Source organism: Otolemur garnettii, unplaced genomic scaffold (genome assembly GCF_000181295.1).
Source record: "Otolemur garnettii isolate 467f Iridium unplaced genomic scaffold, OtoGar3 scaffold00010, whole genome shotgun sequence".
Classification (NCBI taxonomy): domain Eukaryota; kingdom Metazoa; phylum Chordata; class Mammalia; order Primates; family Galagidae; genus Otolemur; species Otolemur garnettii.
Window position 1 is genome coordinate 12,428,405 of NW_003852405.1, and position 27,850 is coordinate 12,456,254.

General features: G+C 38.3%; 1 protein-coding gene across 1 annotated transcript in view; it reads left to right on the forward strand.

Moving 5' to 3' along the window:
- Window positions 1–27,850, forward strand: part of DPYD (dihydropyrimidine dehydrogenase) — an 828,315-nt gene that overhangs the window by 787,908 nt on the left and 12,557 nt on the right. The window contains exon 21 of the mRNA XM_012801700.2: window positions 17,278–17,421. Within this exon, the coding sequence (XP_012657154.1) occupies window positions 17,278–17,421 (144 nt within the window). The remainder of the gene's footprint in view (window positions 1–17,277; window positions 17,422–27,850) is intronic.

Here is a 27,850-nt window from a genome sequence, read left to right on the forward strand (position 1 = left end):
ATCACTGGAGGATTTTAGGTGAAGAATGACACATCCTAATTTCTATTTAAGACTCTAGTTTGGGCTACTATGTGGAGAATACACCATAGCAAGGCAACAGAGAAAGTAGGCAGATTGGTTAGGAAGCCATGGCACCATCCCACGTGACAGACAGTGGAGGCTCATCTAGGGAGCTGGTGAGAAAGTGGAGATTTGAGATGTGTGTTGGAGTCGGAACCTAGAAGATTTTCTGCTGGGTTGGATCTAGAGAGGAAGATAAGAGAAACAAAAACAGAATCCACAATAATTCTGGACTTTTTACCTTAGTACAAAGGTCAGCTGTTGTTCCCTTAACTTGCATGAGAAAGATCAGAGGAAGAACATATTTGGAGTGAAACGACAAAGAATCTGTGCAAGGCATGTTGAGTTTGAGATCACTTTTTAACATTTAATCAAATATGTTAATTAGATTGCTGGTTACGTGAGTCTGGAGTTCAGAATACAGGAGAGAGCTGGCACTATAAATTTAAGAACCATAAGAGTAAATGCTATTTAAAGTCATTGAGTGGAGTAAATCACGTGACAAAAGTGTGTCAACACAGGGAAAGAGCATTCGGACTGAGCTTTGGAGATTTCACACAGAAAGATTCCCAGCCAAGGAGCACTCAGAGGAGATGCAGGAGGAAAAGTAGGTTAGTGGTTTGAGAAGTAAAGGGGGGTCAGTTAGCTTGATGCTGGGAGATGAAACCAGATGAGCACAAAAGTGGGACCATGGGATTTGCACAGTAGAATATGTTGGCTACATTACGGAGCATTTCAGTTGCTTGGAATGGGGGACAAATTCCCAAAAAGAATACGTTCAGGAAAAAAACGGAAGGTGAGGGTATGAGGACACTTACTAACAATGCTGAAAGACGTTTAAAGAAACGTAGGGAAAGGATCCCTGAACATGGTGGTGTGGGGTCACGAGAGTTGTTTTGTTGTGTCTTGTGTATTTGTTTTTAGGATGGGCGAGACTAAAGCATATCTGCGTGCTAATGAAAATAACCGAAGATGAGGGTACATTACAAATGGTTAAAGGTAGCAATTACGAAGCAAATTCCTTTCGATAATCAGGGGTCTGTGAGATAGAGCCCATGAGTGGAGACTTTAAAAGGACCTAGGGTACGTCCCTTGATAAGGGAAGGGGAAAAAGAGAGTGAGGGTACAGAGGAGTGGGACTGATAGAATTTAGCATGGGAAAATGACATCGGTCTTTTTAACCAACATTGTGAAGGAGGATCATTGACTGAGAATGCAGAAGGGTGGCATTTTAGATTTAGAAGAGAGGAGATACGAAAACATCACTTTGTAGACAGAGTAAGAAACCTGAAGATTAACACTGGCAAGGGAGCTTGGCTTGTGGGGCAGTCCGGAGACTCCGTTTGCAATGATTGTGCACTTGAAGGAGGAGCCGTCACATTCTCTAGCCATAGTCAGTTTCTCAAGTGTGGCTATGGAGTAACAGAATAATTGGGTTTGATAAGACCTAAGATTTTGCCTGGCAAGCGCAACAAAGAGATAGAACTATACCTTAAACAAATAATCAGGTATCCATCTTTGAAAATTTTAATAAATGGCATATGTGCTTATCTGATTATTTGTTTACGTTTGATCCTTTCACACTAAATGCTACTACAAATTCCCTGAGGACAGGGGTCATACCTGTTTTGATCTCTATTGCATCTGCAGTACCTGGCACATACAAAGTGCTGGACAGATAGCAAATATTAAATATTTCTGGAGGAGTGAGCCTTTCCTGAGGATGTGGTTTATTAGATCTTTCCCCCAGTACCTTTTCCCAAAACACCAAAAACCTTACAGTATTATTGGGTGAAATAGCAGCCGAAAGCTTAGTAAGAACATGGGCGGTCAACGAGAAGAAGAGGCCCTATCTTAGGGTTGAGAGATTTGGGTTTGAGATGAAGTCTGATTTATAGATATTTGTTAGTATTTCTATATCTCCATGTATAACTATTGTTTATGGAGAACTCTGTCAAATACATAGAAGCATTTTTTCCCATGTTAAATATTTTGTTCATATGATGAGTAATTAGAAAATTCTTTCAACTAAAAAAATTTGTACTTTCTTTCATTTTCTCTCCAATAGAAATCTGCTTAGCCTAGAAACGCTAAAAGTTGACTTTTGAAATGATTATCATTTTATTCCAATCTGTCCTGAGCTGTTTTAGACTGGATCAGAATGTAATATTTTATGTCCTGTGCTACACTTTCAGGTAAAAAGACTTAAATCCATCAACCAGGTGTTTCTGTGTAGGTACTAAGCATCATATTGAGTAAATACAGAAAAAAAATGGATTAAGCTGCTCTTGCTCCAAATATCGCCTGAATCCTGCTTTCTTTTTTTAACATATTTATAGCAGCCCCATTTTCTTCTTCGCCTCACTTTTCTGTTCTCTTTTGCTTCCATCCCATTGTGTAAAGTAATTTTTATTCAATTTTCCCTCATTGGTTTTTGCCCTTGACATTCTATGCAGCATTTAGCCATGAAAGCCGTAGCACTTTGATTTTGAAAGTGGATTTCAAAAGCAAATGATTTCATCCAAGTTCTCCTAAGGCCTTGGAAAGATTATAGCTGAGAAACTCTTTCTTTATGCATGGTTAATACTTTGCAACACTTTGATAATTTAGAATACTCACTTCCTCTTCACATCGTATATCAATTCTGTAATACTTGGCTTCTCGATTGCTCTACACTCTTCAACCTGGTAAAAGCTGTATTTCAATAATCTATCAACTTTTTTCTGTTTTAAACAGCTGTTGTGAACAGGAAATAGGCAAGGGGATCATTGTCGTTTTTGTTTTACACAGATGGAAACTGAGACTCACAGAGGGCAAGTGACCTGCCCCAGCTCATTCAGTTAGTCTCGGTATCCTAAGATGCCAAAACCAGTGACCATTCTGCATATTGCACTGCAGCAATACAAGGTTCTATTTTCCTCCAACACCCTAAAACTCCAGGGTATGCCAAATGTAAGCACCAGTGTCTATACCTCTTATTCTTACTTCCTTGGTAATCTCATGGCTGTTACCACATATGTTGACTTCTGATATTTGTCTGACTGATTTTTCTGTAGAATGTGTCTCAGGTGAGTTTGTAACTAGATGTCAAACATTCTAAACGTAATTACAGTGTAGTGTTAGTTACGATCTGTATGAATTTGCAAATCCATATAGCTTCGTAATACCTTTAATTCAAAAATTTTTATTTCTATTGATTATCTATACACATGCCATTATTTAATAATAAAATAAAATATCTATGATACCTTTGGTTGTACCTTTTATTAATGAAGCTGAAAACAGTGTATGAACCCCTTCATTCTTGGAAATATGATAAACATTATCCACGATGTCCATAGTTTATAGCTAAAATAAACTCAGAATGTTCTATAGTTAAGTAGGAGGGAAAGAGTTAGAGTTTATGACTCAGTCAAATATTTTCTTAACAGACGATGTGATGCCACTTGGGCATAAACTCTAAGGATTGCTAACAAGTTGAAAACAAAACAAAATGATACAGTTTTCCTCACTGGAAGGCACCTCATAGATCATCTAATCCAATCCCCCTATACTACAGATGAGAAAACTGAGATATAAAGAAAGTCCTGGTCATAGGTCATAGGTCACACAATTAATTGGGAGGCTACAATCGTAGCCCCATCTCCTCACCATCAAGTGAGTCCTGTTTCCAGTAGGCCACATTGCCTCCCGTAGCAAGTTGCCTCCCATGGGGCATTGCTTCATGAAGATGAAGTATATTAAATTCACATTTGGCTGATAATCATTTTCTCAGCAGCTCTATGGTATTTCATTAACTGCTGCATGTAACACCCTGGCCTTTCACCTGTATTAACTTGAGCTCATTAAACGTGAGGCCAGTAATAAACAGGACTGAACTAATTCAGATATTTTGCTTGGTATGTGTTCAGCATTTCTTTGTAATGGTTTCTAACTGTGTGAAACATTCTTCCCTTCACAGTGGAGATGCGAAAAACAGGATGCACAGGTTTCAAGGAATGGAGTATGTATGTATGTAGTATGCCTCTATCAGTAAAAAAGTATATGACATGCTCACCTTGTAAAAAGCTCTGTGAGCACTACAAAGAAATATAAGTAACAGTAGAGTGCAGGGTGTTGCCTCTGGCAGAATGGGATTTGGAGTCTGGCCATGTCATTTATCAATGGTGAGAATTGGAACAAGTCACTTAGCCTTTAACCTCAGTTTTGTCTTCTATAAATGGATACAGTACCCACTTTATGGGCTGTGGTGAAAAAGAGTAATGTGCTTTGTGGAAGGTCTGGTGTATAGCAATGCTGGATGAATGTTCTGATGTCCATGAGGATGATGATGGTGATGATGCAGTTCCTTCCTTCACAGAACTTATAATCACCTCACCGGCTGTTGTTGAGGCAGCTGATTTTATCTGTCTCCTTCCCCATCTCATCATCACTACAAAATACAAGCAAGGATCCTCAAAAGTGCAAGGGAAAAGAAAACTAGATCTACTTTGCTCTTCCAAGTTCTCCATCAACACTGTTCGATGTTCATGTTGACTGTGAAGTAATTCTTTTGCAGCTCATAGCCTGTGCAATTCCCAGTTAACACAAGTTCCTATGTAATTGCGAAAGTTGTTTAAGATTCTGATTGAGCAGCAGATGGTAAGAAAGGAAGGCTCCTTTGCAGAAAGATGACCAGCAAAGACAGAGAGATGGAGGTCTTCCAGGAAGCACCAGAACTTATAGTGGTTTTAGGGTAGGAGTGACTCTGGGAATAGGGACATAGCAGTCAGCAGGCAGTGGGATGGAAGATCAGTGTTGGACCCTTGGCAGGCCTATATGTAGTTAGGATTGCTTCTCTCTTTCCAAGAGGGAATTTAGAATTGACTCACTTAGTTACAGAGGTTAAGAAAATGCCTTCTGGAGGCGGGAGAACCAGGAACACTTGTAGTGTAATTTAGTCTGAGTCTGAAGGCCCAAAAACCAGGGGAGCCAATAGTGTAACTCTATGTCTGAAGTTGAAGGCCCAGGCACCCAGGGCTCTGATGTCCAAGAGCAGGAGAAGATGCATTTCTCAGCTCCAGCTCCAGAAGAGAGAACTAACTCATGCGTCCTCCACCAATTTTTTTACTTCAAAATATTAACATTACAGGAGTACTCACCTACAATTTGGATGCTGCCTAACAAATGCAAACGATGTAACCTAATCACATGTACCCTCATACTAGTCCGAAATAACAAAAAAAAAAAAAAATTAACAGAAAAAAACCCTTATGATTAATTTTCCTGTAATAACTAAGCAGTTAATAAATATAAGAGTAGATCAAAAAATACATTTATGGTCTGATAAAACATTTACATTAATATTTGTAAATGCAAAAAATAGAGTTATTTTAAAAGCCAAAGAAAATATTACAGGGGTACAAATGTCTTTGATTCTGTGGATCACTTTTAAATACTGGAGTCAGGGCTATTAGTGTGCCCATCACCCAAATTGTGCTTATTTGTACCTCTTAGGTAGATCTTTGTCGAATCCTTCCTACCCTTCCTCTCTGCTGTATTTCCATTGAGTTTTAAAATACTTTCCTCTGTGCACGTGTGTGCTCGTTGGTTAGTTCCAATTTAACCACAAGTATATGTGGTGCTTTTTTCCTCCATTCTTTAGATACATTGCTTAGGATAATAATTTCCAGTTCCAACCAAATTGTTGCAAAAGTCATAAATTCATTCTTTTTATGGCTGAGTAGTACCCCACATTGTACATATATGTGGGTACACATTTTGTTAGTCCACTCAGGAATCAATGAGTACTTGAGTTGATTCCATATCTTTGCAATTGTGAATTGTGCTGCAGTGAACATTTGAGTGCAGGTGTCTTTTTGATGAAATGCCTTATTTTCCTTTGAGTAAATACCCAATAGTGGCATTGCTGGGTTAAATGATGGGCCTACTTTTAGTTCTTTGAAGAATCTTCCCACTTTTCTCCATAGGGATTGACTCATTTGAAGTCGCACCAACAGTGTATATCCATTCCTTTCTCTCTGTGTCCACACCAGCATCTGTTGTTTTTGGACTTTTTGATAAAAGCCATTCTAACAGGAGCTAAGGTAATATCTTATCATGGTTTTTATTTGCATTTGTTTGATGACTAGTGGCATTGAGCATTTTTTCATATGTTTATTGGCCATTTGTATATCTTCCTTTGAAAAATTTCTGTTCATGTTTTTCGTCCACTTTTTAATGAGGTCTTTTCTTTATTTTCTTACGGATTTGCTTGAATTCTTTGTAAATTCTGGTTATTCACCCCTATTGAATGTATAGTTTATGAATATTTCTCCCATTATATAAGTTGTCCATTTGTGTTGATTATTTTCTTAGCTGTGCAGAAGCCTTTTAATTTTATCAAGTCTCATTCATTTATTTTTGTTGTTGCCATAGTTACCCTTGGGGTCTTACTCGTAAATTTTTTGCTAAGGCCAATATCTAGAGAAGGAAACTACAGGCTTATATTCCTTATGATTATAGATGCAAAAATTTTCAATAAAATGTAGTAAACCAAATTCAACAGCATATCTAAAAAATAATCCACCATGACCAAGTGGACTTTATTCCAGCATGACAGGGTGACAATGATGATTCAACATACATAAATCAATAAATGTGATTCACCACATAAACAGAAGTAAAAACAAAGACCATATATTTATTTAATAGATGCAGAAAAAATCAACAAAATCCAGCCCCATTTTATGATTAAAAACCCTCAACAAACTAGGCATAGAAGGAACATATCTCAAGATTATAAAAGCTATATATAAAAAATTCACAGCAAACATCCTACTAAATGGGGAAAAGTTGAAAGCATTTCCCCTAAGAACTGGAAGAAGGAAAGAAAGGGCACTCATTGTCACTACTTCTAGTAAACAGTGCTAGAAGCCCTAACCAGAGCAATCAGGCAAGAGAAAGAAATACAGGGTATCAAAATCTGGAAAGAAGAGTCAAGTTATCAGTTTTGATATGATGTTATATCCACAAAATCCCATAGACGCCACCATTCGATTCCTAGGATTGATAAATAAATTCAACAAACTCTCAGGTTACAAAATAAATGTACACAAATCAGTAGTATGTCTATACACCAATAACAGTCAAGCTGAGAGTTACATCAAAGACTCAATACCATAAACAATAGCTACAAAGAAAATAAAATACCTAGAAATATGCTTAACCAAAGAGGTGAAAAGTCTGCACAGAGAGAACTATGAAAAACTGCGGAAAGAATTGGCTCATCCCTATTATCCTAGCACTCTGGGAGGCCTAAACAGGCAAATGGCTCAAGCTCAGGAGTTCAAGACTAGCCTGAACAAGGGCGAGACCTCATCTCTAGTCAAAATAGAAAAATTAGCTGGGCATTTTGGTGGGCAGTCTTAGATACTCAGGACGCTGAGATATGAGGAGCACTTGAGCCCAAGAGTTTGAGGTTGCTCTGAGTTACAATGACACCAAAACAACACAGTGAGACTGTCTCAAAAAGAAAGAAAAGAAAAAGATCACAAATGACACAAACAACTGGAAAACATATCATGCTCATGAATTAATAGAATCAACATTGTTAAAGTGTCTGCACTACCCAAAGTGATTCAATGCAATCACCTTCAAAATACATACCAACATCATATTTCATAGATCTAGAAAAATAATTCTATGTTCGGGCGGCACCTATGGTTCAAAGGAGTAGGGCGCTGGCCCCATATACCAGAGGTGGTGGGTTCAAACCTGGCCCCAGCCAAAAACTGCAAAAAAATAATAATTCTATTTTTCATTTGGACTCAGAAAAGTGCCCAAATAGCCAAAGTAATCTTAAATAAAAGAAACAAATCAGAAGGCATTACATTGCCAGACTTTAAACTGTACCACAAGGCTCTAGTAAACAAAACAATATAGTATTGGCACAAAAAAACAAAGACATAGACCAGTGGACCAGAACAGAGAACCCAGATGTAAAATTATCCACATGTAGCCAACTTAACCTTTGAAAAAGCAGATCACAGTATACCTTGGGGAAAAGAAGCTTTATTCAATAATTGGTGCTAGAGAACTGGGTAAGCCACATGCAGGAGAAAGAAACAGGATTCATATCTCTTAACATTCACAAAAATTAGTTCAGAAGGATAAAAGATATCTTGGTGGCAGAAGGAAAGGTGGATCACTAGTGATAGCTGTGGCAGAAAGAAGAGAATGATCTAGAATACTGGAGGTGGGATGCTGTTGGTACTATTAGGAAAGTGGACTAGATGACCAAGAGGATTATTATTATTTTTTAATATCTTACCGGAGGGAAAAATGTTTCATGGTGTGATTGTTAATTTTGTATGTCAATGTAAGTGTGCTTAAGGATCCTCCGACAGCTATAAAAATACTATTTCTGGATGTGTCTATCAGGGCGTTTCCAGAAGAGATTAGATTTTGAATCAGTAGACTGAGTACAGAAGATCCACCCTCAGCAGTGTGGGCAGGCGTCATCAATCTGTTGATGGCCTAGATAGAACAAAAAGGTGGAGGAGTTTTCCTACATTTTCTTCTAGAATTCGTATGATTTTGTACCTTACATTTAAGTCTTGTAGTTGCAGAAAGAAAGTCGCACATTGATCTGGACACAAATTTTCAAATATCTCGTGTTTCCTTACACCCTAAAGAGTAAAATCCCAACTGCTATGCCCAGAATTCAGAGCCCGCTAAAGATTTCCCAGCTTTTATTTCCTACTACTATTTCCCAGTCACTTAGTATATTTCAGCCACTTTAAGGGTGAGTTCATCTTATAGTTTCTTCATTTCTCTTATTTCTCTTCCTAGAACTATGCACTATTTCACCCTTTTTGAAACTTTCATCATAGTTTAAATTCATCCTTCACAGCTGTGTATGAAGCCTTTCTTAATCTCTTAGTTAGAATTAATTGCTTACTGGATCTGGATTGTATCAGACTACGTAAGCATGTCATCTTCTACTTATTACATTTCTGTATAACCCAGATTTCAGCTGAGTTCTCCAAGTCCTGTCCTCCTGGAGATTACTACAAAATCCCCAGGATACTATTCTCTAGGTAGATTGTGTCTATAAATTTCTGTTTTCATTTCATTCTGAATCTCCCCCCAAATCTTACTTTCTGGTGGTTTCTCTTTTCAGCCATATCTCGACCCAAATATTAAACTCAACCCTATCCCCCTGATTTACCTCCACATTTGTCACCAAGGGATGTAAGTGTGTAACAGATGTTATTAAATAGATGTCCTGGGATAGGATTTAGATTGTAGCAATACAAATATCTTGAAATTAAACACTGGCTCTCCCTCTTTGTAAAGACTGCTCAGCCATCATCCCGTGGTCTCTGCCCTTCTCTGTCCTGTGCATCATCCTCTCTTCTTGCTCTTTCTTTTCCCTTCTCAGTTCTCTGGCTCTGCTTCGGAATTCATTGCATTTCTCCATGCAAAGTGGCTGGACCATCTCTCTGTTTCTGTTTCTCGTGCTGTCAAGACTACCTTCCCCAAACCCTGACCTAAAACCATTGCTTCAAAAATTATTGCTTTAAACAATGACATTTTGTTTCTTTAGAGAAACCTAAGTCAATTAAATACTATTTCAATATTAAAATAATAGTTTTCTCCTCCCAGTTCCTTTGCATAGGAGTCTGTCTTTCTCCCAGGTTGTAAACTGCTTTCAGAAGGAACCACCTCCCATCCATCTGCATGGCCCCAGGCCCCAGGCCCCAGCACCTGACAAAAAGCAAATCTTACTTCTCTCATCCCCCGCTGGGATTCCAGGAGTGTTCAGTTTTCTTCTCCTAATTAGTGTTACTCCTAATGCACTTTTTGAGGTCATCACTTCACAAGCTCCGCTTCCTTGTCACAGAGTTGGTGCCCCACCCTCATGTATCTTATTAAAGGCACAGCAGAAGGCCAGCGGTCTGCCTGCTCCCAGTTCCTTTTCCTAAGTGTGACCCTTCTCCCTCTGGTGCTTCTCCCACCTGGAGAATTTCCTTCCCCTTTCCTAACCTTCATGCCTCTATCTGCACTACCTGCCATCCCACTTTTACTTTATCCTTCAGAATTCAGCTCAGATGTCACCTCTTCTAGAAAATCTCTGACCCCTCCGCCTGGGTTAGGGACGCATTGTCACTGCTCATATAAGATCCTGTGTCACCTCTGTGACAGTCTTTGTCACAGGGCATTGCAATTGTTATTAACTATAGGCTCTTTAAGGTCACCGACTGTCTTTTATATATACATTTCAAGTGTCCAGCTATGTATGATTTTTTTTTCAATTTATGAATGATACACGTAGGATATTTTTCAATTTATATAATTTTAAATATTAAAATAATTATTCATATACTTTCATTTTCTTCTGAAAGTAGTGATTTGGGGTGTTTGGCATTTTAAACAACTGGCAAGATTTTAAAATATATTCAACATAGTCATTCATTCATTTATTAAGGTTTTTAAAATATGCTGAGAACCAGTTATGGTTCTGGCTGAAAAACTAACTTAAAAACTAACCAGTTATGTGCTGGCTTAAAAACTAACTTTCTAGGATCTTAGTTCAGGAAGATGGAAGCACAGACTAGTAGCAATAAAGGAGTGTATTAGATGCAAAGATTAACACACTCCCAGGGTGTTCTAGATCACCAGGCAGGGAAAGGAATCAGTCAGTAAAGGAGATTATTTAGATGCTTTAAAGGCTGAGCTGAAACTAAAAAGCCACAGTGTCGTGTACCAGGCAAGGGGCCTTCCTGGCAGAGGGGATGCGTGAGCAAACATGGAACCAGCACAGTACACAGTGCAATATAAGCAGCGAAAGGCCTATGGGAATAAATTGGCAGGCATGCATTTTACAAACATTATTCCATTTAATGCTTAAACCAACATTGTGATTTTGATACTGTCATTTTTGTTTCATTGATAAGGAAAATTAGAAGCAGAATAGTCAAGTAATTGGCTCATAGTAACACAGCTAATGAGTCAAAAAACTATGACTATAATGCAAATTTGGCTTCCAAATCATTACCCTAATTACTATGCAAATGTTGACTTTCTATTTTCACTAAGCTACTAGAACTATCATTGCTTTTTTTTTTTTTTGAGACAGAGTCTGACTATGTTGCACTCAGTAGAGTGCTGTGACATCACAGCTCACAGCAACCTCCAACTCTTGGGCTTAAGTGAGTCTGTTGCCTCAGCCTCCAAAGTAGCTGGGACTATAGGCACCTCCCACAATGCCTGGCTATATTTTTGTTGCAATTGTCAGTGTTGTTTAGCTGGCCCCGGGCCAGGTTTGAACTCTCCAGCCTCAGTTTATGTGAGTGGTGCCAAAACCACTGTGCTTCTGGTGCCAAGCCCAACTATCATGTCTTTGACTGGGTTTGATATCAGATATTTTAAGTGTGTGCTTAAATTTATCATGTTAAATTAATAATCACATATTATGCATTTTGCTTGTCCAATGCCAGCACCCTAATCTGTACCCCTGGGTACCGCATAACACTGTACAAACAGGCCATGTGGAAATGGTCCTTCTGTCTCTGACTCTTCGTTGTTTTCCACTGTCCACATTTGATAATGATATCATGAAGAAAATGCTCACTTTTCCATCAGTGATTAAGCATTACATGTCAATTATACATGAGGGAAATCTGACCTACCGAGTCTCTTGTTAAAACTGGCTTTGAAATAACAATAAGAATCAAAAGTAATGGATTACTTTCACATTTGAGAGAAGAGAAGGGAAGTAACCCAATTCAGACAGTACAGGATGGAAAAGAGATGTCTCTCTATCTCCATGAGAACTTGAATCGTGCGGAGCACACAGCCAGTGAAATTCAGGTCAGTCACTAACTTCAACTTTATGTAGATTACTTCATTTAAGTCTCACAATGACCATTTTATAGATAATGAAACAAACTCAGAAAATTCATGCTCTCAGTCGTTAGGCTTCATTGTCCCCACATTTTTATTTTATTTATCCGAAAACCACTCCAATTGCCTTGTTGAGTTTTTTAAGAATCAACTCTTTGAAGATTTAATTTTCTTCATTTTTCTCTCCGATTTTTGGTCATTCAATTGAGTTTGAATAGTTAGTTTTCCAAGGACTCTGGGAGTCTGGTACATCATTCTTTAAGATAAAAGCAATAACCCGCTATCGCTATTTTTTCTTGTGTTTTGTTGTTGTTGTTGTTGTTGTTGTTGTTGTTGACACAGAGTCTCACTGTGTTGCCCTCAGTAGAGTGCTGTGACATCACAGCTCACAGCAACCTCAAACTCTTGGACTTAAGCAATTCTCTTGCCGCAGCCTCCCAAGTAGCTGGGACTACAGGTGCCTGCCACAACACCCAGCTATTTTCTTGTTGCAGTTGTCGTTGTTCAGCTGGCCTGGGCTGGGCTGGAAACCACCAGCCTTGGTGCATGTGGCCAGGGTCCTGACCACTGAGCTATGGGCGCCAAGCCGATGCTACTCTTGACATATTATTCAATCTGACACTAGCCTTTAATGACTAGCGATGGACACATAAAATAAAAGCAATAACTATATATGTAGTATATGAAATTGTTTCACCTTTACAGTTATCATACCATAATTGCTGGCCCAGAGTATTCATTCCATATTGTATTTGCTAAATCAGTATCAGAAAACTGGTGACTAGTATAACTATTTCATACATGAACTTGTCTGACAGTTGTGAATTATAGTGTACATTTAACTTCTCCTTTAGTCTGTCAGTGTACAGCCACACATGCACATAAAGGGGATGGACAGGTTTTAAGTTATGGAGATGACACTGCTATATCACTCAGTAGAAACCTGAAGTCATTTTATTCTTTCACATGTTACCATGTAGATATCAAAGTAATTACTTTACTTGCTGTTATTGTTTCTAATCAGATAAGAGAGTATGATTAAGAAAATAGAGTTGATCCATTACAGCACTACAGACTGGTGCTATTAGCCAACTTGCAGCCATTCTCATAAAAATTATGCAATTTAAACGGGAATATACGAGCGCCTGCTTCTATTAGAAACAAGAACCCTTTCTACTTCATAATATGCTCAATTACCTTTAGATTGATCCATGAATAAATTATAATCCAAATAGACTTCTTTACCTTAAAGCTTTGCTGGCTTAAGGTTTCATTGTTGATTCATTATGTTGTCACTTTTCTATCGGCGATGTAATGCCTTTTATATCTGGATAGAGACAGTTTTAGTGTGAGATACTGTTATCTTTAAATGAGTAGGATTTAGCTTTTCTGGTGAGAACAAATTCATCAATGATGAATCCCTGGAGAAACTATTGAAACAAAAATCACACCATTTCTGAGCTTTGTTCAGTTCATCAGTTACAAAGCAGCTTTTGATAGTCCCGAAGAACTTTTCCTTTGTTTAAGAAATATAGCATGACGCTCAAAACCTCTTGCTTTGAGTTACCGCAGGCTACAACTTTTTCTGTAAGAAAAATAATGAATGAAGAGGAAAAGCTCCTGCTGCTGGCTCTGTCAGGTCCTGCTGCTTCTCCTCCTGCAATAGGAAATCAATTAACTATATGTTCAGGCAGAGATTTGAACTAAATGCTTTATTAATCATCCCTGATTGCATGCATGCACACATACACGGGGGCCAAGTGGGCATCTGTCTTCACTCTTTGTTACCTTTGTTTCAGTTCTTTTTCTTTTTCCTTTTTCTTTCCTTTCCTTTCTTTATACAAGATCAGAACACAAATGTATGCCTAAATTTAGTATGTATAAAGGTTACCCTCGGGTGCAGGTGAGAACTGATTTTTTTTTTATATTTTCATAATATTTAACTTTTAAAATGTTCAATACCCTAATATCCTAGCACCCCTATAAGGCATAAAATATAATTTTTTAAAAAATACTTAAATTTTTCAGATTTAATACCAGGTTGAATCTAATTGATCTACACTTAAGTGCACACGTGGAAGTAGAGATCAATGAAAATCAAGCTGGGGGAGGGGAAGGGGTGGGCAAATTCACACCTCTTGGCTACAGTGCACACTGTCAGGGTGGGGGAGCATGCTTGTCCTCATCATCATCATCTCGGGTTTTTCAAATCTGATCATTATTATTCCTGTTGTTACTACCGTCATTGGAACAATTTGAAATCATTAGATGCTTTAAAATTTGCAGTCTGTAAAGTCTGTAAATAGAATACAGGTACCCCCTAATGTTCTAAAATTTAAGAAAAAGAAAAAATAGGATTGGAAACAGTACAAAACAAAAAAGAAAAACTGAAAAAAAAATATTTCAATATTCATATTAATTAGAAAAACAAAAGACCTAGGGCAGCCTTGAAATTTTGAAAGCTGGTACCTTAGCTTCTGGGATCTTCACGTAGTGCTGAGGAGTTACACACAAATGAACCCATTTCGATTTGGAGACGCCTGCTGGAAAATTAAGGAGGCAGCCACTGGTGATTTCTGTGCGTGTACTCTCAGTTGAAAGAAAAATTTGGTAGGTTTTCTTTTTCAGTCCATTGATTCTTCTAATCAATGAATAAAGAAAATTCTATGGGAATCCTTACATGAAGTTGAGAACTTTTCCTTAGGATTGGTTATAAAAAATGAGCACATGAGATCTATAACATTGTTAGCCACGAAAAGGCTGAATGATGTAATTTATATCTGGTAATCGTGATCAACCATTGCAAAAGATTACAGAAAATATTAGGCTGTCTAATAAGATGTTTATTCTGGCTGTATTTCACTCAGTATCCAGGGTTTCTCAAATCTGATTAGTATTATTCCTATTGTTACTACTGTTGTTGGAAGAATTTGAAATCATTAGATGCTTTAAAGTTTGCTACATCCGCTCTTTCCATTCAGATAAACAATAAGAAGAAAAAGCCCTCTCCCTTGATCTATGTTTAAAAAAAAACTAGGTTGAAAGTTCCAGGAATGGTTTCCTTTGAGGAGCCTTTACAAAACTCTTAGGTGAGATTTGATAGTTTGAGTCAACTGCAACCCAGTCGGGACCAGCGCGATGGTTCAGATTCTCCTGGAGCTTACGAACACCAAGGGTCTGCTAGAACCAGAGGTCATGCCTGTCAACACTTCACCAATCTTGATAATCATCAAGGATATTAGATTAGGATTGAGGTGGCTTTGATAAATAAGAGAGCGACATTCTGACTAGGTCTGTCTCAAGGGGACATGCATCCTTCACCACTTTATGAGGTGTTATGCAGCCCCCTGGGGCGTGTCTTCGGCACCACGTACAATCCTTAGCACCTCATCTGCCCCAGGAAAAGTCATTTCATTAGAGAGCAATTCAAACAAGCATTATCTTTTCAATATTAAGGGGGCTTACATGTGCGATCAGAATGAGGATTTGTTTCACATTCTTATTTCATGCTTTTTACAAGCCAGCATCCCTTGTTATGTGGTAAAATACGTGGGCAATATTCTCTCCCTCCATCACATCAGTAAATAGTACTGCAACCATTAAACGCCATAATTTAGGCGAGCATTAAGATATAGCCATGAAGTATAGTTGTCATCTAACTGTATATAAATTAATTTGACGTTCATAACATTGTTTCCATTTACTTGACTTGTCGACATAATTATAGTGAATTGATAATGGAAGTAACAATCTTAGATATTTCCACATAAATATGTTCTTTGCTAATATAAATTTATAGTTGCAGTTTTCAGTTTGGCTTAATTGGAACATGGTTTAAGTTTCGTTTACCTACTCGACAGAGATCTCTAGAGGACCAGAGAACTCATTTTCCTGGGGCATTATGCAACGTGCCAAGTGGAGGCCAGTGTTTTAAAACAAATGTGATTTTTCATCAAAGTACTTGCTAGGTCAGGGATCAGGATGACCTTGGAGTACTTGGAGTTTTCCAAACCTAGATTCAGCTAAATGAATGGGCTTTTATTCTGCAGAAGAGAGGGGGTGTTTTTGCAGTCTTATGAAAGAAACTTAGCAATTCCAGGTTACAGTTTGACACAAAACATTTGGAATTCAATGGTGCCTATCACCAGCAGTGTGTGCCAGTGAAAGTGAAGATCAAGGGTTACAGAAGATGGGAAGGACAAAGTGAAGAGGAAATAATTGTGGGATAATGAATTGTACGAGGGCATTTGCATGTTAACTTGAAACCACTTAGCATTTTTCCATGACGCCCAGGTATCTTTCTAAATGAACTTTGTAAGTACAATTGAATAACCTTGAGATTTAAACCCTCACGATGTGATTTTGAATACTGATGGGAGTTTAAGCACCGTGATCCTTCCCCTGCTTTTCATTTCTATTTTTGCCTCCTTCATGCAAAATAAAATTTATTTTCTGTGCAGAGAAATCAATATTTTTACCATTTTGTGTTCCATCTGTTCCAGTAAATTGCAATCAACATTAGTTACAGTCTTTAAAGAGTTGTAGTAAGAATTCGAACACAATAAAATAGAGACACAGATTAGAACTTTGGAAAAGTACCTTTGCTATTGACAAAAGCATTTGTCAGGGACTACAGCTGTGTCTATATCGTGCTAAAAACCTGATGAAGGGGAAAAAAAGCATCAATAGGTTTCACCTTCTGTCTATACAAACCAAACAAATGGTCTAACTAATGGCTATTGTTTTAAGCGATGGGATTTGGTTTGCCATTGTGAACTTTATTCTATTTGGAAATGTATTTTAATTAACGTTTGCATATCTAATACATACTTGTTTGCTAAAAGTGTTGTGCTCTTTTTTATTGAATAATAGATGTGTACATTAATACTTTCATGGGGTACAGTGTGCTATTTTCATATACAGTTTGAAATATTTTCATCCAACTGGTTAACATAACCTTCATGTCATTTTCTTAGTTATTGTGTTAAGACATGTATATTCTTCATTTAGGAAGATTCACATGTACCCTTATAAGATGAACCATAGGTGTGATCCCACCAATCATCCTCCCTCCACCCATCCTCTCCCCTCCCTTCCCCTCCCCTCCCTCTCCTCTCTCCCCCTATTCTTGGGCTATAATGTGGTTATAGCAAACTGAATGGGTTATACTACTAGACTAGTACTGCCAGAATGAGTGAAGACTCTGTAACAATATCCCTGAACCACCTCTGGGCACACATTTATTTGTTGGCAATATTTATGTTGTGTCCTCCCATTTTTCTCTTGCATGAATTAACACACTTTCTTATTTGTGTGTTTTTCTTTTAGAAACTGCCAAGTTTTGGACCTTATCTTGAGCGGCGCAAGAAAATCATCGCAGAGAACAAAATTAGACTGAAAGAACAAAATGCTGCTTTTTCGCCACTTGAGAGGAACTGTTATATCCCCAAAAAGCCTATTCCCGCCATCAAGGTAAAAATTAAGTCAAATATATAAGCATGTCTAGTGTACTGTTTACTTATAGCTTAAATGTGTGTTTACTGTTTAAATGAGTCACTGGTTTTGTTTTTAAAATATACTGAAGGTTTTAAAAATTCTGCCTATGGTGAAAAATGCATTTAAATTATATGATACTATCTTTTATTTGCTTATTTTATATTTTTATTTATATGCTGTATACTTTTTAGAGCACTGTAGGACATGCATGTCACAGAAGGTTTTGTCTATACTTAATATGTCAGAAGATATTAAGGGGAATTTTTTTATTGTCTTATAGTCACTGAAAAATTACTTTAATCTACAGTTAACTCCAAGAAGTCTCCTATTAGCCATGCGACCCAACTCAATTATCAACATGCAGCCAGCATCCGTATCAATATGGTATCTTACAGTTTGGAAAAACTGTCTTTGGTCTGCCCTCTAGAAAGCCTGTACCTTCATTTATTTGGGTGTCAGAAGATTATTTTCTGGGGAATGACAAAAATTACTATTAAGATGATATTACCTTTCTAGTTTTTTTTTCTGAAACTTTTTTTTTTAAGCAGTTTTTGGCCAGGGCTAGGTTTGAACCTACCACCTCTGGTATATGGGGCTGGTGCCCTACTCCTTTAAGCCACAGGTGCTGCCCTCCTGAAACTTTTTATTTTAAAAGAAATGTAGGCGTGGCGCCTATAGCTCAACCAGCTAAGGCGCCAGCCACGTACACCTAAGGTGGCGGGTTCGAATCCCTAGCCCGGACCCACCAAACAACAATAACGGCTGCAACCAAAAATAAATAAATAAATAACCAGGCGTTGTGGCGGGCGCCTGTGGTCCCAGCTACTTGGGAGGCGGAGGCAGGAGACTCACTTGAGCCCAGGAGCTGGAGGTTGCTGTGAGCTGTAATGCCACGGCACTCTGCCCAGGGGGACAGCTTGAGGCTCTGTCAAAAAAAAAAAAAAAAAGAGAGATGTAGATTCACACTTAAGCCCAAGAGTTTAAGGTTGCTGTGAGCTGTGACACCACAGCACTCTACCCAGGGTGGCACAGTGAGATTCTGCCTCCAAAAAAGAAAAAGAAAGAAATGTAGATTCACATGCCATTGTATGAAATAATACAGAGAAGTCTTGTGGACCCTTTATCCAATTTCCCCAAAGGCAAAATGTTGTGAAACTACAGTAGAGTGTCCCAACCAGGATATTGACACAGATGCAATCTACCCATCCTAGTCTCATTTCTCCAGTTTTCCTTCTACTGTGTGTGTGTCTGTCTGTCTGTCTGTATTTAGTTCTGTGCAATTACGTCACACACGTGCATTCACCTGTCCATCATCACCAGGATCCCTCAGGTCGCCCTTTATAGCCCCACTGACTTTTCTCCTCCCATCCTTGAACATGGAATCATGTTAAAAGTACTAATGGAAAATAAAAAAAGAAGAAGAAGGTATTGGATGACATTCTCTGTGAAATCACCATCAGTGATATGTGGTTCGCAGTTTCTGAAATGTCTTCTTCCTCTATTCACTGACAATCTACACCCACATCTCCATTTTCTGTTTGAAGCATCAGCCGAAAAGCTTGCTCTTAGCTGCTCTCAAGTAAACCTTGCTGAAATTTATCTTTACTAGTCAGTCGGAACCCTTAAAAATTCCATTTGCCTAAGAGAAAAAAAAAATAATGTATCTCATGCTAAAAGCACTGGGTTTCGACTTGAGGTTGCAAAATTTCAGCGACATAGAGTTCTGGAAGGAAAAATGGAAGTGGCTGACCCCAAGTCTACCAAGACTTCAATGTCAAAATTCCAAATAAAATGAACACGTAGGACTTTGAACAGCATAATAACCCCAAATAGTCTCTTGAGCTATTCCTGTTAAATTATCTGCGTGCTACTGCTGAACAATGATGGGAATAAGAAGGCCTTCACCAGCCTTTCTCCCCCATGTGATTCATGTGTGATTTGGGGTTAAGTGAAAATTCTCCAAAATGTCTCTCTTCTTAATTAATTTGATTAAAGCTCTCTATCTCTAGGTATTTTTTCCTTATGTGCCAAAACTTCAAAAGAAAGATATTATTTATACCTGAAATAAAAGAAGTACAAAAATGAACTAATAAACTGGACGTATAACCAAAACAAAACAAACAAATCTGTTGGTTCAATTAAAGCTGATAGAGCATTAATCCAAAAAATTAACCAACTCGGAAGAGTTAAACAAGCCAAAGAAATGTGAAAGTCTGGAAAGAGGTAAAGATATTTGAAAATATCAAGGAGAGATAAAGAGTCTCACTAAAATAGTACAGGGTTACATTCCTCTCCTAAGTTATGACACTTTGGAGGTCACCCAGCATGAAGTACTCTTGGTGTTACATGTTACATGGCTTCAAGACGTAGACACCATCTTACCAGCATCTTAGACCACATCAGTGCTGACACGGTAAGGGACAGTTGTGTAGATTTTTCCAGTGTCCAGTGGGCTTTTTCACTAACTCGGCCTTCCCCCCAGGCTTTCCAAACTCATCCTACCTGTTGTCATTCCTATCAGGAAGCAAAATAGTGGCAGATAATGGAGTTTGGGGACAGGGAGACATTGCTATTGTTTATAAATTCAATCATCTCTTTAGGAAAATGAGGGATTAAGTTTGTTATAACAAATGACTGCTCATTTTATCTCTGTTTCTACAAGGCTTTATGTAGTGTGGAGCTAGAATATGTTATAGAGGAAGAAAGAATTGATTGAGGTCTGTTCTTGTCCCCAGAGATATCCATGCATCCATTGTCGAATGACCCGTGATCTCTAGACCATGGTCTTGTCACTAATGGTGAAATATTATATATGCACAGATATATAATATATGTATGTATATTATATCATTTTAAAAATTATAGCAGTCATTCCCTATTAAGAGCCACTTCCACTCATATTTTAATAAGACTTTCCCAAGTAGGAAAGTTCATTTCCTGAAAATACCCATGGAAATATGTGGTAACTAATAGCTCTAATAAGCCTACCCTGTTCGAAACATTACACGTTATATTTAATGCTCGCAAATACCTGAAAGAAGTTCTCTCTTTATTTATCTTCATTTTAAAGATGAGAAAATTGAAGAGCAAGGAGAGATTAATTAATTTGATCAAGTCACCTAGTAAACAACTAGTAAGGTGGGGAATGGAGGTGGATTGAGGACTGTTGGTTTAGGGGATTCAAAAGATTGACTCATAATAGGGAATAATTAGAGAAACATGGCTCATTTCTAGAAAATGAAATAGACCTAAGGATAGCTCGTGGAAGATAAGGGCATTGACATGGAACTAAAAGAAGATCATTAGCCAGAGAATTGAGGACATATGAGTTTTGTCCTGACAATCTCTCAATTTAGAATGAATGAATATCTAATAAAAGACCTACAAAATCAATCCACTGGAGGAGGAAGTCTCTCCTTTCCTTCTTCCCTCTCTTTCTTCTATAGTTTTATTTCATTTTTGTTCTAATGTTAAAAGCACGAGCATTAATATGTTAATAAAAATTACCCATATTCCTACTACCTAGCCTTAACCACTGTTAAAATTTAGATTTATAAAATTCTGGGTCTTTTTCTATACCTAAATATAATATTTTAAAACAAATATAGAATACTGATTCTCCTATGCAATTTTTACATAAAAAATGTCATAGCAATGTATGTATTTTATACCATTTTAAAGGTTTGATAGTATTTCATAATACTATGACATTTTGGGTTGCTGAGGTTTTAGGCTGAAATGTTAGGTTGTGTTTAGAATTTTAAGGAAATAATGCTATTATAAATATCATTGTACAGAAATATTTGTGTGTATCTCTGAGGAGAAATTGTTTTTTCTGAGGAGAAATTGTCAGTAGTGAAATTTTAGAGCTTTTGATGTATATTGCCAAACTGTTCTCCAGGAAGAGTGTAGAAATTTGTATTCCTGCCACAAAAATGTAAGACGGAGTCCATTTTCTTAACAACAAATTTTTTTTTTTAAGTTTTAATTGTGTGGTAGTTGAATTTTTTTTCTTTAATTTTGAATATGTAAGTACTAGTGATATTGTGGCATTTTTAAAATATATTTATAGCCATTTATTCTTCTGTGAACTTGCCATTCACTTCTTTTGACATATATTCTATTGGAGAACTTCTCTTTGTCCTACATATTTTTATAAATTTCTCATAGCATTTAAAAAATAATAGCACTCTATCAAGTATGTTTCAATATAGATGTTCTAAGGTTGTCACTTGTTTTGTGAAAAACACTGTAATTTGTATTATGGTGTTTGTATACACACACAGAGAGAATTTTTAATTTTATATAATTATTTATAGCAAAATCTTTTTTTTCTTTTTTATTGAATGGTAACTATGTACATTAATATAGCAAAATCTTATTTGTGATTTTGCCCTTTATTTACTTAGGTTAACCTTGTCTACCTTAAGGTAGAAATGCTTGACTATTTAATTAACCTGAATTTTTTTTTCTCTAATATATAAAGTGTGGCTATAATTATTTTCTCCAAATAGACCATCATTCTAAGACCTCATTATTTGTAATTTAACGTGACCATTTCCTTCTCATTCTGATTTAGTGACAAAACATAGCACACATTGCATGAATTTCTTTTTACTCAAATTTTCAACCTATCAACGTTTTCTAAAACTTTTCAAGGCTGCACCAAAAGTGAATTAGACAAGGTTCTAAGATGATCAATCTCCACAAAAAGCTTTTATGCCATAAATAAGCCTTTATCCAATAATAAACAGCCAAAAAGTACTTTGCAAGTAAAAACTTCCAGTGAAATTCAGAATTCTGGGCTATAAACCCATTCATTACTTTAAAGGAAGGCCGAAGATGCTCTTTTAACTCTTCTATAAAGGCAGAAGTGTTACTGTGATGTTTATTGTTTACTTTGAAATAGGTTTGCTATGACCCCTGTTGCTGCTTGATATTAGCCTAATGGGAAAGGTAGGAGGAGCGGGCCCTGAAGAGAAGATTGCAGCGTTCAGGGAGCAGCGAGGAGCCTTACCTGACAGCAGCCAGGGGAGGATTGGGAGAAGTAGAAGAGGCTGGAGAGAGAACGTGATGCCGCATCTAGGTTCATCTTTCTGCTTCCTTTTTTTTTTTTTTTTGGTATCATCTTCCTTCTGATTCATATCAAGTTTTCCTACATAGGAACTCAGCTCTTGTCCATCTCAAAGCACCTTTCTGTATTTCCAACTTCTGTCACCCACTGACTTCTGAACACCTGAACCTGCACAGCCTAAACAAGAGGCCCGAGGGCCATGATGCTTAGAACTAACTTCATCTCCTTCCTTCCAGCCAGGCTGTTTCTCCACAGGCCTCTATCTCAGTGAACCACACCCTCCCCACCTTCTTACCCCTGTCAGAAGCCTGCCTTCAGCCTGGACTCCATCCCATCGCTCATCCTACTCGGGAGCCGGGAGCCGTCTCCAGTGTCTGTTATTTTTATCTCTCACATCTCCCTCCTACTGTGATCTTTCTTGAGGCCTCAGTGCAGATCTCTTTGTGTTCTTTCTTAGACTTCTAAAACATCCCTTACCTGGCCTCCTGCGTTCCTCATTGTTATTTAATCTACCATCCAGCTATTATGAAATATTTATATATTTTTTTTGCAGTTTTTGGCCAGGGATGGGTTTGAACCCGCCACCTCTGGCATATGGGACCAGCGCCCTACCCCTTTGAGCCACAGGCGCCACCTATGAAATATTATTTTTAAATGCAAGTCTGTTTGTTTTACCCCTTGCTTAAAATTCCCCCATCATAACGATAGTCTTAACTGGGTCCTAGAACAAAGTAGATTAGTTACATGTTTATTTTGCCAATGTAAATTGTAATTTACCAAAGAGAAGTATATTCCTTGGTCTTGCAGAAAAGTTCCCTTGAAAGAGCCCCCTTTCCAATAAGTAAAACTTCCCAAATTAAAAAAAAAGAAAAGAAAGAAAAGTCTTCAGCCCATCATATTTTGGTAGCTTCAGTGGAATGGAAATATAGAATCCAGGAGGTGAGAAGTCAAAGAATAAATAAAAGTTGAGCAAGTAACAACAAAATATGTGGACTATTCTTTCAGTAACTTGAGAAGGATTAGGAGGAAAGTGGTAATAAGATGGGTGTCCAACCTGCAGCCCGCGGGTCGCATGTGGATTATTTGAGGATTATTTTGTTTATCTAGGGTATCAGATAGAGCAAAAATTATGCACATACCTTTTGTTGTTGTTGCTGTTCATCGGCTTTCGTCAGTATGTGTGTGTTTTATGTGTGGCCCAAGATGGCTCTTCTTTTTCCAATGTACCCCAGAGAAGAAAAAAAGGTTGGACACCCCTTTCAGAAAAGGTTGCTTTGTTTATGTGGGAATCATTTAGGTTTGAGCATGTTTATATGCTGAGAGAATAGCTGAAACAGCCAGAAAAAACATGATTAAGGAAACTACACCTTGATAGAGATGTTGGGAATCTCTATCAGAGTGAGACCTAATTGGAGATGGAGTATAGAGATTACATTTTCTTGGGTAAGAGGTAGGAGGGCCCATGAAGCTGAATTTGGGCTTCCCAGTGTCATGTCAGTAAGCAGCGATATTAAAGAAAGCAACCAAAGAAATTCTTAAGAAGCAATTTCCTTCGTTAACATACAAAGCAAAGCTTGTAAGATTTCAGCAGTTTCCATTCATTTTAGAAGATTTTCCTGAATTCAGAGTGGAATTACTCTGTCACACTGCCAAAGTCTCAGCTACACCACTCCCATTTAGCAGCTGCGTGAACCTGCCTCGGTGAACAACTCTGTGAAATGGAAAGAATAAAAGTGTCTGCCTCACAGGCATCTATATGACGTGGGAAGTGAGTTTTAGCCTGTGTTTATTATACCCAATATGTCCTGAATAGACGTTCCTCGCTGTGAGCTATGAGGGGAGAACATGCTAAGGCGGGCATCCAGTTCCACTTTGTCCAGTAAAGTGAACTCAGAATCAGACAGGAATACATAAAGCTCTGGAGGCCAACCAAGTTGGAAATTTTGAAGAAAGCCTTGTATTTTCTAGGAAGTCTTTATTATACATCTACCATGAGACAAGCAGTGCACCAGGAACTGGGTATCTGTAAGACAACAAATAAAACATCCACAGCCTCAGCCCTCATAAAGCACGCAGGACAGAGAGACAGATGTTAAACAAACAGCCACGCTAGCAATATAAGATTATCTTGGTGATATGCACCACATAGAAAAAATACTGGGGGCCAGGCACTGTGGCTCACGCCTATAATCCTAGCACTCTGGGACTCTGAGGTGGGTGGATTGCTTGATCACAAGAGTTGGAGACCAGTCTGAGCAAGAGCAAAACTGAGACCGTCTCTACTAAAAATAGAAAAACTAGGGGAGGGAGAATGGGGCAGGCACCTGTAGTCCCTGCTACTTGGGAGGCTGAGGCAGGAGGCTCAGTTGAGCCCAAGTGTTTGAGGTTGCTGTGAGCTATGATGCCACAGCACTTTACCCAAGGCATCAAAGTGAGACTCTGTCTCAAAATAAGTATAAATAAATAAATAAATAATACAGGAAGTATGGAATCACTATCATAGTGAGACCTAATTTAGACTGAAGGGGCCAGGAAAGGTCCCCCTGAGGAAGTGATATTTAAAGAGCTCTATAAATGAGGGAGGGGGTAGAAGGGTAAGGGGAGTAGGGAATACTCCTGGTGAGCCATAATGTGGTCCTGGATTTGGTGAGTGGCCATGGTGATGGAGAAGGATGATATTGATAAGGTTTAGGTAATTTCTCCTCCAAGATTAGTGATTCTCGTTACTCTGGAGGGTAGGGATAGTAAGCAATTAAGGTTTACTTAGTGTTTTTAGGCTTGAGGGGTTTCACTGATGGGGGATAAAATATTTAAATTTGATCACGGTGAAATTGATAAACTCAAAGGACTTGGAGGCCTGTGCTGGAGGATGTAAAGGGGAAAGAACTGGTATTTCTTTTCTTTCTTGTTTTTTTTATTGAATGGTAACTATGTACATTAATGCACTTCTGGGGTACAGTGTGGGGTTTTCACATGCAATCTGAAATACTTCCATCAAACTGGTCAACACAGCCTTCATGTGAACTGGCATTTCAATGCCCACCGTGTCCCAGACACAGGAGAGAAACCCCACACATATTTTCTTGTTTTGTACTTAATGTGTTACCGTATGAGAGAGTAGAGAGTTCTGAGGGAGCGAATGCGAGGAGCTGATCAAATACATAGGAGAATAACCAAGAGAGAATGATGATTGGGGGGGGGGGACGCCCAAAGGAAGGAAGCTGAAAATTGAGCCAGTGGTCCTGGTCCAGGAGGCCAGAGCACTTTGCATTCATATTGTTACATTGTGTCATTCGTGTGTAATCAATGAGATCACAACCTCTAGCTGGCAACAATTGTGTGATATTTATCTATCAATGTATATTACATGTTTCTTCATTTATCCAAATAATCACGACTGTACTACCACTGTGTTCCAGGACAGTAACAGTCTCTGGCCTAACCCTGCAATGAACAAAGTCCCAGATCTCATGGAATTCACATTTTAGGAGGGTGAAACAATAACAGTCCACAAGTGGATACATAATGTGTCACATGTTGCCAAGTGTAATGAGGAAAATAAAGCAGGATCAGAACAGAAATTACTAAGGAGGTTGGTCAGGGAAAGTCTGGATGGTGAATGGCATTTGGATAAAAGTGAAGGAATGAATGATGTAGCTATCTGGAGGAAAAGCATTCTGTACAGAAGGAACAGAGAGTGCAAAGACCCTCAAATGAGAAAGCCGTGGGCAGGAACCCAGTGAGGCTTTTACAAAGGAGACTGGTTGGAGTTGAGTCATTTTTACAAAGGATCTTTCTGACCACAGTGTTGCTGCAATAATCCCACAGGGACAAGGACAGAAACAAGGAGACCAGTTGGAAGGCTAGTGTATTATGACAGTCCAGGCAAGGGATTGGCAGGAGGGAGAATAAAACGAGATCATGTCAGAAGGCCTCAACTCCGTTGTTGTAGATGAAAGCATGTGTGTGAAGGTATTGTACACAGCACAGTTCTATTCAAATGTAAGGAGCATGGTCATTGTTCTCTTCATACAAGTCCCTGCCCTCTTGCCTATTATTTCAGACCCCATCTGGGTGGCATGGCTGTGTGGCCATTCAGTCCCCACTGAAATTAACCCCCACGTCCCCTTTAAGAGCCATTTTGCGCTCTGTGTGTGCGTTAGACATCGCTTCTGGCCTTTCATTGTTCTTCTCCGGATCGCACAAACCCAGGCACACCCCGTCCTTCCCTCTGCTGCTTCATTATTACTTCTGTGTTTCCCTACAGTGTTTCTTCTGTTCTTGACATCCCATTTTTTCTGCTTGCCTCTTTCCTGGAGGGCCTGGGTTATCTGTTCTCGTGCTTAATATTTTCCCCGTCCACCCATCTGTTTATTTTAGCTTGTTGTTTGCCTCCTCTCTGCTGGCCTCTTTATAGATTCCTCCGTTCAATAGTTTAAACGCCGTGACACGGCTTTGTTTATCCTCTCAGCTTCCACAGTATATTATTCCCCATCTGCTGTAGAAAGAACCCCAGCGTCCCACAAAGTTAACTAAGCCCCTCTCGTCTGAACAAGTTTTCGGTCATGCATTCAAATGTCTAATCTGCCCTATTTTCCCCGGTTATGAATGTGACAACATTATTTCTAAGCGAGCCATGTGCAATAGATCGCATCTTTTGTTCTTTTCTCCTTTCAAATGCCTCGGATATGATTTAATGGTCTGTTGCTTCAGCGGTAGGCAGTGTCAATATCGGTCACTCAGTGAGTATTTATTGAGTATTTGCTATGTGACCAGCAGTGTGCTGAGGACTGTGGGAGATTCCAAAGACACACCAGGCTTCACCAGAGGCTCAGCGACTTCCACAATCTCAATGGAGATGTAGCACTAACATATATTTTTCATGCACTCCCTGCAACCCAGGAATTGTGATAGAAATACGTGAATTTTAAAGAGAAAGAAGTCTGTCCTTATGGAGCTCACAGTCTAGCAAGGGAGAGAGACACATGTTAAAAATTATTTACAGTTCAATCAAATATGTACAAAATGCTCTGGGAAAACAGAGGAGTGAAAGGGATTAGTTCTGCCTCGGGTAATTGTGGAAAGCTTCACAGAGATGGTGATATTTAAAATGGAGTTTAATAAATTAGTGTTAATTAAGCAGAGAATTAATAATAAAAGCTAATATTTATTGAGTACTTATGAGGTTTCAAGCACTGCTATGTGCTTGTGAATTAGCTCATTTAATCCTCACAATAACCCTTTGAGGTATTTGTATTATTCCTGTTTTACGAAGTAATTGATTGACAAACAGAGAAGTTAAATAGCGTGCTCAAGGTCACACAGCTAGGT